General features: G+C 38.5%; 1 protein-coding gene across 3 annotated transcripts in view; it reads right to left on the bottom strand.

The window, feature by feature from the left end:
* The window catches only part of LOC127447962 (vang-like protein 1), a 58,376-nt gene that overhangs the window by 24,265 nt on the left and 20,786 nt on the right, over window positions 1–13,325 (bottom strand). For all 3 annotated transcript variants that reach the window (XM_051710227.1, XM_051710228.1, XM_051710229.1), the window contains one exon: window positions 6,799–6,934. In XM_051710227.1, the coding sequence (XP_051566187.1) occupies window positions 6,799–6,934 (136 nt within the window). The remainder of the gene's footprint in view (window positions 1–6,798; window positions 6,935–13,325) is intronic.

The following is a 13,325-nucleotide window of genomic DNA, read 5'->3' as shown; positions in this document are numbered from 1 at the left end:
ACCACCAGTAATGATACCATTAAAATAATTAAATTGAGAAAGACAAGACTGTAATATTGAATTTAATACAATAAGTCAGAATATTATGATCGCCACTATTAAGGGCCAATTGCACCACTTAAAAAGTGATATTAACCTACTGTATCTCAAATATGAGCAAAATAGTTTGCTCATTTGAATGAAATAGATTTTTTTGGTTGTTATTTAAAGCAAAAGTCTAAGTTGTAAAGTTAATACTACATGTGAAATCATTTAAATATTTTTTCCTAAAGTAGATTTATAGGCAGATAAGTCAAGAACTTATCTTAAACTAGATGAAATCTTAAAAGTTTAATGAAATCATGCTAATTATGCTATTAAATGATGATTATTACTTTATTTTAACATCATATTTTTTTTAATAAAATAAAACAATTATTTCAAAAAATCACAATGTTGATTATTTCTCTTGATATTGTGATAATTCATTTTGATTAACTGCATGCCATATTCTTTTTTGTAGGCTACATATCTAAAAGCTGAGAACTGTGTACCTACTTTATTATTTTAATTGTATGAAGAACAAAAGTGTTTAGTTTTTAATAAATTATACACAAAAAGTGAGTGTTATTGATATGCCTTGAGACTAATCTTAACACTTCAGATTTGCCATTGCATTCATGCACACAACATAACACAAGAGAACATTTTGCTGCAATGGGAGAAGACCTAAATGGAATGCTTTGGACACTTTTCACGATTAGTTAATTGCGGCAGCTGTATCTCTCATGCATGTGAACGTACAACCAAAAACTTAAGAGACCAAGCTTAAATCAAAGTCATCACAACTTTACACAGCAGTAGAAAAGTTTTAGAACTCAAAATTTATTTCAATTTCATTTAAAAATGTTCAGATGAAATGATCAAATGAACATTCTTTACTGAGCTTACAGTATGCTGAATATTTGTCATCACTCTGACTTGTTCGTGTTTGGAGAACTTTGTTTTACAATTGCCTCTGGCCACCCCTGATTAAGAATTTTCCTGCACTTTGCTTGCTTTTTTGCTTGCTTTTACTGTTTTTAATATTGCGGTAGAATAAGTCGTTTTAATTATCCATGAAAAAATAAAACCCAACTAATATTAAGCGATTCTGAAATAGATGTGTTGGCACATCAACATCTGACAGATTCATTTTAGCTTCCATATACTGTATGAATATAATTTTATTCTCTATTAGGGTGAATAAACTTTTTTCCCGGGACAGTCCCGTATTTAAGCACTTTTTCTAGTGTCCCAACTTATTCTGAGAAAATAATTTTTTGTCCCGTATTTCCCCTCTCCTAAAATTTCTCCCATTATCACCTATGTAGCTTTCTCAGTCACGTGAGTATTCTAATCAAAGGTGGCCAAGGATACGGCTTGTAAAACCAATAAAATCACACTGTGTTATTTGAAGTACATGATTGGATTAAACTATTCAATCACAATCCCCTATCAATAGATGTACAGTTAGTGAACTGACTGAAGGGTCAGTTTGAAAGAGCACACATATGAAATTGCAGCTGGAAAAATGTCAAGGAAGTGTGCATGTACATTTAATGAGGATCTTCAAAAAGAGTTAAAATTTCTAAAAAAGGAGTCACAGACAGAGCCTAGTAAAGTGAGGTGTGAGATTTGTGGAGCTTGTTTTCCATCGCCCATGGAGGCTGCACCGACATCGCACAGCATGTTCATACAAAAAAGCATGTGGATGCTGCTAAAAGTAAGTGTGCCACACCAAGTGTTTTTTGTGAAGCAAAGTTCCAAATCTGACAAAGTGCACGCAAGTGAAGGACTTTTGCTTATCATTCTGTTGTGCACGGCTATAGCTTTACACATTCATGACCTGAGAAAAGTCTTGCAGGTCAGGCTGGAGGAATCATTCATACCCTCTGACATTAAAAAGCAGTTGGATGCCCTGGTTGAAACTGGTGACGTGAGCGGATGATTTCTTTTGTGCAGTGAGAAACTTTTATTCAGCATAGGTGGATTACTTCCAGAATTGGAGTCGCTCATTGGAGAACACAAAAAAATTTGTGTGGGCCCTACTTAGAGACATCCCAGAGTGGAAAGACATTCAGAGCAGCCTCAAACACTTTTAATCCGGAATACCCGCTCTCAGTTTGATTGTCGAAACCACGCTCTTTGATGAGTGGGCTTGCGTGAAAAACATTGTCACTCGTCATATCACTGAGTGGAACATGAACAAGACCATATCTGAGAGATGGACAGACCATCAACTTCGGCATCTTAGCCAAGGTCGTGGAGTTTGTTTTATGCCTGCCTGGGACATCTGCATCTGTGGAGCGTGTGTTCTTATTAATGAACGCAGCATGGACATCAGATAAATCTCGACTGCTTTTCGTACACCTTAATTTTGGACCGGACTAGACTGCTCTGCATTTTACGATAAACTCTTGAAAGACAAGCACACACTGAGAAAGATTGCTGCCAGCGAAAAGTACAAGGTGACAAGAGTTACAGATGCAGATGCACCCTCTACTTCGCATTGATCTGCGCCTAGGTAAGGATACGTCAAATTCATTTTTGCTGAGAGGGGGCTGTCCCGTTTTCCACAAGCAGGAATCTGGTCACCCTATTCTCTATTGATCTATAAAATATAATGCATTACATTTTCAGTAACAGGTCTGCTCTGTTTGATCGGAATTCTCTTCCATATCTCAAAGCCCTTTCAAGCACTAATGCATTTAAACCCACACACACATACTCCGATCAGCCACAACATTAAAATCACCTGACTAATATTGTGTAGGTCCCCCACGTGCCGCCAAAATGTGCCAACCTGCATCTCAGAGTAGCAGCAGCTCTGCAGATGGAAAAGCCTTGTTGATGTGAGAGGTCAACAGAGAATGGCCAGACAGGTTCGAACTGACAAAATCTACGGTAACTCAGATAACCACTCTGTACAATTGTGGTAAGAAGAATAGCATCTCAGAATGCTATTCTGAGATGCAGGTTGGCGCTGTTTTGGTGGCACGAGGGGGACCAACACAATATTAAGCATGTGGTTTTAATGTTGTGGCTGATCGGTATATACTGTGCACTCAAACAAATGAATGTAGACAGACATGAGGACATATAAAAACTTTGTGTGCCTTTTGCCCCTGAGGGTGAGCCAAGTAGGTCAGAATAACTGAGACTCAGTGGGAAGTACAAAGCAGCATCCCTTCATACAGAGATGTGTGTCATTCCTAGTTTACATATCTGTCCACCCCCCTCACCAAACACACACTTTCCCCTCAAGATCTGTCATTCCCATTTTCATAGTCTCTTCATTTAATATTCTATCACCTTATATGTGCCCTGGTAGCTTCCTGTACATTTGTCTTTATGTAACTCAAGATCAGCATCAGGGTATAAGAGGTCATCTTCTCATTACCAATGTCACATTAAAATAGCTGTAAAGGTCACTCAGGTCACTCAGTTTGATACAACACTCCCTGTTCAATATGTGATTTTTCCCATCTCAGGCATGTAGAAATAAGTATTACTTTTGGAGCCATCTGAATAAAAACATATTACAGTTATTTTCAACTTACTGTGCATCTCTGACATTTTGTTTATTACAGCAAGCAATAGTTCAGTTCACCCTTAAATTTGTAAAAACCACTATATTTACAGTCATGCAATTACAATGGAGCCGTAGCAGGCAAGTGTGCCAGATGGTATAAAAGCAGAAATGTGAAGCTTGTATTTATTGTTAAAGCACTCCCATAAATTTCATATGAGTATGTGAAAAATATTTCAGTAGTTCGCAAGTTAATGTAATCCTGCAATAAGGATAGTGTAAATGAGTTTGGCTCGCTGTCCCTGGAGGAGGGCTCAAGACTTGACCCGAGCTCGAATAAGTACACACATTTCCCATTCATCATTGCACACACAGACAAAATTATTGTCTGTGGAACAGCCGGCCACATATGCAGTACATCATCAAGAAAATGCCTGAAAATCACCTGGAATATTCCTTTAATTTAATCTCTAACCAAACAGTACATGTTCACAAACTAATAACTCTGACAGATCAGAACATTCAGTAAACTAATTGACTAAAACTAGTTTTCTGGAGCATGTTACTATCTGGAATCCCTGTTATGCTCTTTACACTGGTATCTACGAGCAGTGTGTTTGTCTAGCTGGAGCTCAGACATCTAGATGACGCCTGCCACTAAGTACATTCCACCTCATTTTACTGTACATCACATAGACTGCAAAGCATTAAAGTGCAACAAGAGTGTGTGTGTGTCTGTCTATGTACTGTAGGTGTACTGTACATGACTATGTGTGTGTCTGCATTTTTATTTTGATCTTTGAAAATACAATGAGCTATTTCTAAATAATAAAAAAATAGAATGTGATCACTTTTGCTTCACAATAGAAATTTGAAGTTTTTTCACATTTCTATTGTGAAGCAAAAGTGATCATATTCGAAGTAGTTATTTAGTGGACACTTTCATTCAAAGCAACTAACAGTACACTTATTACAGGTTCAGTCCCCCTCAAGTAACGGATAGTTAAGCAAAAATCTCTGTCTTCATTCATTACGCTTCCATGCTCACACAACCTGTGCTTTACAGTATACAGCTTCCCAATGAGGCATGGAAATTGGCATTGTCACAATGACTGATGACACAATGTCATCAATGTGTGTCTGGCATTTGAATATCCCAAATGGAGAGAAAAGTACCTTTAGATTTAAATCGTTTCTTCTAATACAACCCATTCGTTTTTAAATGCTGCCTTTCTTTTAACAGCTAGCCATCACAGACCTCAGCCCTCTGTTGCTCTACTCTAATCCTTGTCTGGACAGAGTGGCAATGCTGGGCATTCTGAGACTGTGTTTTATTCAGTGTAATTTACAGTACACTTAATACAGTTTCAGTCACCCTGGAGATAAAAAGGAAAGTTAACCCAAAAATGAACATTTTGTCATCATTTACGCACTCAAATGCCGTTTCAAACCTTTATGACTTTATTTAGGCAGAATATTAGTCTCAGTCACCATTTACTTTATTTGCATCCTTTTTCCATACATCAAAAGTATTGTAGAGTCTGTCATTCTGCCAAACATCTTCTTTTATGTTCCTTGGAAAAATTTAAGTCAGATGGTTTTGAAACAACACAAAGGTAAGTAAAAAATTATGAAACCATTTTCATTTTTGGTTGAACTTTACCTTTAAGCATCTCGATCAAAGGCACAATGGTGATAGTTCATGGATCAACCCTTGTTGGTTTGAAACTGCAACCTTTCAGTTATCAGCCCTCAGATCTTTAACCTCTACACTGTAGTCTCTCACTCTTCTCACTTTCTTTTAAATTCAGAGAGTGTGACTTCATTCTCTATAGCTCTAAATGCTTTATGATCCACAACAGTGCAGCAAATCAAGTGTATTATTCAAATTTTTTCAGCATTAAGACTCAATCTCTGACACCCACTCTCATGCTTTCTCTACTTTCTCACTTAGGGGCCATTTACACGACAATGTTTTCAACTAAAAACTGAAAACTTTTTATGCGTTTTGTCTGTTCGTTTACACGACAACGGCGTTTTCTGGCCTGAAGTTTTTGAAAACGATGCCGTTATTGTCTCCGTAAGTAAACATACAAAAATGTGAATTTGTGAAAACGATGACGTCATGCGCACGTGTATTACATGTTATATAAAGAATGATGGACTGCATCAATTTGAGATGCATAATTATCAATATGAATACTGGTGTCTGTGCAAATAACAATAATCAACAATTTATTCATTTGGAGTGTTTTGTATGGAGTGTGAACATTGTACAGTAGGCAGAACCTGCAATTTGAAAATCTTGAAATTAATGTATGGATTCAGATGGGAAAAATGTATTTGTATTTTAAATGTTATTTATTTACTTAATTTGATTTGATTTGATGTACTTTTACCCTGCAATTCATTCACCCATCGCTTATGTATATAGCCTATTGACAGAGATGTGATGCCATGTACAGTATTCAATGATATGCTTAGAATATGAAAACATGAGGCAGTGAAAATGCATGTTAGATCAAGTGTACACAAGACCTCACTCTCTGTCAGAAGATATCCATATATCAGAGTTCTGTCTGATATCCAAAACCAGTCAAAATCAACAGCTATATTAACTTCCTCTCCTACCAGCCCAAGAGTCTGCAGGGGTAATACAGAAGAAGGCAGGAGACGAAGTGATGGTAAAAATGAGCAGAGTTTATTGAATAATCTTGAGAGTTCAGTCTATAGGCATGCACACGAGTACTTCAAAACAATGCACGAGACATTCAAAACTACAATGGAGGACAACAGGACTGTGTTTGTGCTGCTCAAGATTTTGAGTTTATTGACGCTTCTCCAGTAAAGTAATTGTAGTAATAAAGCAACCTCATCATCCGTCCAGACAAAATTGCTCAGTGCTTTTCGCCATCTTCATTGTTTGTATTCAACACTCTGTGGAAGAATGCTTATGTGCGCAGGCGCGTAGTGTTTCTTTACAAAGTGACATCGCCAGCTACTGGCCTGGCATGCATAATACAGCGTTTTTAGTCGTTTTCGTGGATCCATGTGAACGGGGATCATTTTGACAACGTTGTCGTCTGTACGCGAAACTTTTCAAAAACGCAAAGGAAAAACTTTTCCGTTTATAGTACATCGTTGTTGTGTAAATGTACCCTTATACACACTAATCTCTCTCCCCACATTTACTTTCAATTACTCGTTCACTAATTTACACATAGGCCTATGTTCACACGTTCACTCACCTGGGCGTCTGTGGGGGCGGAGCTCTGATCCGGTTGCTGTGGCTGGGCTGACGACGCACTGATGATGACATTTTTGTCAGAGCGGCTGCTGCTGTCTCGGCTGTGTGATTTGTGCCGATCCCTGCTGCTGCGTTCACTGCATGACAAAGACACACACAATGACAGAGTTGAGGGAAATGCTGTCACCACGACAATCAGAGAGGAGCCACAGTGTCAGACTAATGACAAGGTAACTACTGCCATCACTCTTCTTCTCATCCTCTTCCTTCTCTGACTTTCCTCTATCGCTTTTGCACATGCCCTCGCTGGAGCATCTGGTACAAACTAGGTTAGACGCAGTCAGCTGTGACAACCCTAATCCAAGTAGAGCTTTCTCTCTCCCTCTCTGTCTCTCTCTCTCTCTCTCTCTCTCTCTCTCTCTCTCTCTCGCTCGCTCTTTTCTGTCTTTTTCATTTCCCCCATAGCTAATGTCTGGTAAGCCTTAGAACAAAACAAAACAGATAAACACAAACAAATACAGTATTAATGCACACAGACACACATTCTATCAATCAGTGAATGAGAGACGCCCTGCTCTGTGTAATTCTTGACATCAGCAAACAAGTCTCACATGAACATCTGCACAGATAGTCTATTACACTTCCATGCTCACACAAACTGTTTTAAAATCAGAGTTCCCACACCAATGAATCTCCATGACCTTTCCATGACCTTTCCAGGTCATTCATGATTACTAATTGAAGTTTTGTTTTTTGTTTTTAAATAATTTTAAAGAGAATGCTGGGATGGGTTTCCATTTGTATATCAGGTACCAAACTACCAAAGGTTTGACTGTGCATAAAACTTACAAATTGCAACATCTATCCAATTAAATATTTCAGAATGGAGCAAAACATGAGAAGTGTATGTGTTCAAGAAATACATTTCCATGACTTTTTAAAATTGTACTAATTTCCATGATTGTTCCATGTTATTTTACAATTCCCTGATATTTCCAGTGGGATATGACCGTGGGAACACTTTACAATATACAGCATTTACATTGAGGCATGTATACAACATTGTTACAGTGACCAATAATCAAATATCCTGGTGCATCTGTCATTTAAATTTGCCAACTGGAGTGGAAAAAAAAACCTATACTTTGTAAAAGTTTCTCACTTATCATGTTAGATCAGTGAACATAAATGGAGAGGGTGCATTATGAGGATTACAAACTGCACTACAGTTGATGATGACCTGTAAATCTTTACATTTGGAGACAGGTTAACACTTTAATAAATGTACATGTTTTCATTTGTTAAATGATTTTGGTATTAACCCTTATGCACTGTTCGGTCATTTTTTCAATAAAACTGTTTTCCTTTATCTGACAGGTACGAGACTTGGTGACTTTTCGTCCATTTCATATCTGAACACACACAAAAACTGAAGCTGATTTGATCATTCTAAGTGGTAGAAAAAAAAAAGTTACACTTGTACTGTTTCCGGTCAAAAGTGACCGCCATAGGAAATGAATGGGAAACACTAAAAATCTGATTTTTTTTCCTGCATAATTAATGATATAAAATCTAAAAAACAGCCACAATACAGAATAAACACACACAGACATGAAGGGGTAAGACTACCAAATATCAAGAGTGCAAAACACACACACAATCACACACACACACACACACTGAAAAAACTGACAAAAATAACCTCAAACAACCCAAACAAAATGCTAAACATTGCGAAAAGTAGTCTTTGATAATGTTTAAATATATATCTAAATGCAGAACTTGACAAAATCTAGAAATCATCTTCACTTCAACCAGGGATCAATAAGTAGCTCTCTACAGCCACCTAGTGTTTATACTTGGAATTTCTGGTTTTCAAATACTTTTATATTTTTAAAAATGTTTGCCACAGTTTGAAAGCTTTCAAACGGTATATGATTTATGAGTAAAAGTCATAAAGTCAATTTTCAATGTCAAGTTCAAGGTTACATGGGTAAATAAATTAGTAAATAAAATAAAAAATAATAAGGTTTAAATACACAAAAACCCACTCAAAATGCACAACTCTAGTCCTTTTACATGATTGAAGTTAGAGTTGTTACATTTCTTTCATATCAATCACTTTTGACCAGGAACAACTGTAATGTGATTCAATAATGAACAAGGCATAAGAGTTAAGGCATCAATTCCAATACAACCCTTTTGTTTTAAAAAGCTCCATGTCCTTTAACAGCTAGTCATCACTGACCCTGGCCCCATGTTGCTTTACATTAATCCTTGTCAGCTTGTGCAGATTGGGAATGCTGGGTACTTTGATATTGTGTGGTATTATAAAACAGTATGGCAATAGCTGAGCTGTATGGACTAAGCCAAACAGCTGCTACAAAATAAAACAAAGCACAAAGTTCAAGTTCAAAGTTTGTAGGCAGACAGGAATGGTAGGCAGAACATACGTTGTTTCAATGATACCTAAATGTATATTATGGGAAAATGTATGTGAACAACTTTTTGAATAATTTTTAATTACTTTTTATGATGTTTATATATTTTACAAGACTTTCAAATTTGTCATTTTCTTTTTCAGAAATACTCATTTAGAGTGGGGTCATTCTCAGTAAATCGAGCCCTTTGTGTGCTTGTGTGCACATAGCTTATTGCTGATATAATTAACAGGACACTGAACATAATTTGACTGTTACTAAGGTGATTAAGGTGACTGTTTAAAATACAGTAATGTGTAATTTAAGGGTTAGAAATAAATAATAACTATTAGTACTTTGCAAGGCTGTAACTACATATAATAATATGAAGCTCCTAAACGTAAGTTCGGGAGGAGCGAGCCCATCTAATCCTTCAATTAATAGCCAGAGTATACAAGCAGCTGCTTACCTCTCTTCGGTCTCAGCTGTTTCCAGCATCCCTCCACCTCTACCCCGGGCATCTTGCCCCACGTAATCATCTCCTATATTAAAAGTTATTTTGGGTTTTTTTCCCCAGAAATAGCAGTTTCCTGAGAATGAATTACAGGTTCAGACACTTATGGCGCCGCGGATGGCTGCCTTGGTGTGGAGCACTTCTATTGTTTTGTTGTTTTTGTTTGTTTTTCCTGTGTTTAGTAATCTTTTTCCAGTCAGTTTTACCAGAGACGAACTGCTGAACATTCGACAGCTTATACCAGACAGTCTTTTCCCAGATTTTGAATATTTGGACGTTTTGTTTGACATTTTAGTCGGAGGCGCGGCTGTGTTGTTTAAACGCGCTATGAGACGCAGGCGAGGGAGACGAGCAGGTACGCTGGTCAAGCTCCTTCGGCGGGGCTTTCGAACAACGCTTTCATCTAGCGAATCTCTGCTCTCTCCCTAACAAAACGAACGAACTACACCTCCTCACCCACACAAACAAGGACTTTTCAACCTCTGCTGCCTTGTGCTTCACAGAAACCTGGCTGAGTGAAGCCATTCCGGAGAGCACGTTACATCTTACGGGCTTTCAGCTGTTCAGAGCGGATCGCATTGTGGAGTTAACGGGGAAAACGAGAGGCGGTGGAACATGCTTTTACATCAATGAAAGTTGGTGTACAGATGTAACAACATTAAAGAAGATGTTCTGTCCTAATTTGGAAGCACTCTTTATTAACTTTAAGCCTTTCTACTCGCTGCGGGAGTTTTCCTCGTTTATTCTGGTGAGTGTGTATATCGCACCATACATATGTTTGAACACAGCACTGCAACAGCTGGCTGATCAAATCACAGACACGGAACAACAATACCCAGACTCAGTTATTATTATTCTTGGGGATTTTAACAAAGCAAACCTCACATGTGAACTGCCCAAATACAAACAGCACATTACATGCCCAACCAGAGACAGAAATATACTGGATCATTGCTACACAACAATAAAGGATGCATATCGCTCTGTTCCTAGAGCAGCTTTGGGACTATCTGATCACTGTCTGGTTCATTTTCTTCCAACCTACAGACAGAAATTAAAATCTGCTAAGCCTGTAGTAAGGACTGTAAAGATATGGACCAACGAAGCAGAGCTGGAACTACAAGCCTGCTTTGACTGCACAGATTGGAGTGTTTTTGAGGCTGCAGCCACAGACCTGGACGAGCTCACAGATACTGTTACATCATATATCAGTTTCTGTGAGGATATGTGCATTCCTAGTAGGACTTATTTAACATTTAACAACGACAAACCATGGTATACAGCGGAACTCAGGCAGCTTCGTCAGGCCAAAGAGGATGCTTACAGAGTTGGGGATAAAGTCTTGTACAATCAGGCCAGGAACACACTGAATAAGGGAATCAGAGTGGCTAAAAGAAGATACTCTGAGAAGCTGAAAAACATGTTTTTAGCTAATAACCCTGCATCAGTGTGGAGTGGCATGAACAACTTACAAATTACAGGACTCCTACCCCCAACCCTGTGTTGGACCAACAACTGGCTGACGACCTGAATGTGTTCTACTGTAGATTTGAAAGGCCCAATCTCACACCCCACACCCACTCTGACCTTCACTTCACACAAACACCAACATCTCCTGCAACCCCCCTCCTCCCCCTCCTGCTACTCAACCTGCACTTAAGATCTGTGAAGATGACATGAGCCGCGTCTTTCGAAAACAAAAGATAAGGAAAGCACAGGGCCCAGATGGCGTTTCACCTGTATGTCTTAGATCCTGTGCTAACCAGCTGGCCCCCATCTTCACACAGATCTTCAATAGATCACTGGAGCAGTGTAAAGTCCCATGCTGCTTCAAACATTCCACTATCATCCCCATCCCAAAGAAACCAAAAATCACATGACTTAATGACTACAGACCTGTCACCCTGACATCTGTGGTCATGAAGACATTTGAGAGACTGGTGTTGGCCCACCTGAAGGACATCATTGGACCCTTTCTAGATCCCCTTCCATTTGCTTATCGAGCAAACAGGTCTGAGGATGATGCAGTCAACATGGGATAGCATCATATCCTGCAACATCTAGACAGACCAGGGACATATGCAAGGATCCTTTTTGTGGACTTCAGTTCGGCTTTCAACACCATCATCCCAGCAATTCTCCAGACTAAATTACACCAACTCTCTGTTCCCACATCTATCTGTCAGTGGATTATCAGCTTTCTGACAGACAGGCAGCAGCTTGTGAGACAGGGGAAATTCACTTCCAGCACCTGTACAATCAGCACTGGTGCCCCCCAGGGATGTGTGCTCTCCCCACTACTCTTCTCCCTCTACACCAATGACTGCATCGCCAAGGACCCCTCTGTCAAGCTCCTGAAGTTTGCAGATGACACCATTTTCATCAGCCTCATCCGAGATGACAATGAGTCTGCATACAGAAGGGAGGTTAAACAGCTGGCTGTCTGGTGCAGTCAAAACAACCTTGAGCTGAACATGCTCAAAATGGTGGAAATGATTGTGGACTTTAGGAGGAACCCCCCCAACACTGTCCCCCCTCACCATTCTAAACAGCACTGTGGCAGCAGTGGAGTCATTCAGGTTCCTGGGCAATACCATCTCACAGGACCTGAAGTGGGAGACCCACATTGAGGAAGTTCAACCTGCCACAGGCGCTGCTGATACAGTTCTACTCAGCGGTCACTGAGTCTGTCCTCTGCATTTCAATAACTGTCTGGTTTGGTTCAGCTACGAAATCAGACATCAGAAGACTACAAAGGACAGTTCGGACTGCTGAGAGGATTATTGGTTGCCCCCTGCCCCCCCTTCAAGAACTATACACTTCCAGAGTGAGGAAATAGGCTGGAAAAATCACTCTGGATCCCACTCACCATGCCCACTACATTTTTGAACTATTGCCTTCTGGCCGACGCTTCAGAGCTCTGAGCACCTGAACCATCAGGCACAGCAACAGTTTTTTCCCCCAGGCTATCCATCTCATGAACAGTTAAAACTGCCCCTTTGAGCAATAATTAATGTGCAATACACAGCTTAGTCTATTTATATTATCCAACACATCCTGCCTCTTCTGCCATTACATTCCCTTGCACTGTACATAACCGATTTGTATTTAGATTTGCACTACGTATATGTATGTGTGTGTGTATGTATGTATGTATATGTATGTATATATATTCATATATGTGTATATGTGTATATATGTGTATATGTATGTATATGTATATGTATGCATGTGTGTGTGTGTATATGTATGTATATATGTATATATGTATGTATATATATGTATATATATATGTGTGTGTGTGTGTGTGTGTATGTATGTATATGTGTATGTACATATGTATATATATATATATATATATATATGTATGTATGTATGTATGTATATATATATATATATATATATATATATATATATATATATATATATATATATATAATATTGTCTATTGTGTATTCTATATATACTTTTTTCTTTTCAATATTTATCTATTTTTTTATTCAATTTAAATTGAATAAACTTGTTGCTATTTTTGTATTGTTGTTTACTGGAAGCTCCTGTCACCAAGACAAATTCCTTGTTTGTGTAAGCATA

This window comes from Myxocyprinus asiaticus, chromosome 11 (genome assembly GCF_019703515.2).
Source record: "Myxocyprinus asiaticus isolate MX2 ecotype Aquarium Trade chromosome 11, UBuf_Myxa_2, whole genome shotgun sequence".
Lineage (NCBI taxonomy): Eukaryota > Metazoa > Chordata > Actinopteri > Cypriniformes > Catostomidae > Myxocyprinus > Myxocyprinus asiaticus.
Note: the sequence above shows the minus strand (reverse complement) of the source record. Positions and strands in the feature narration are given on the sequence as shown.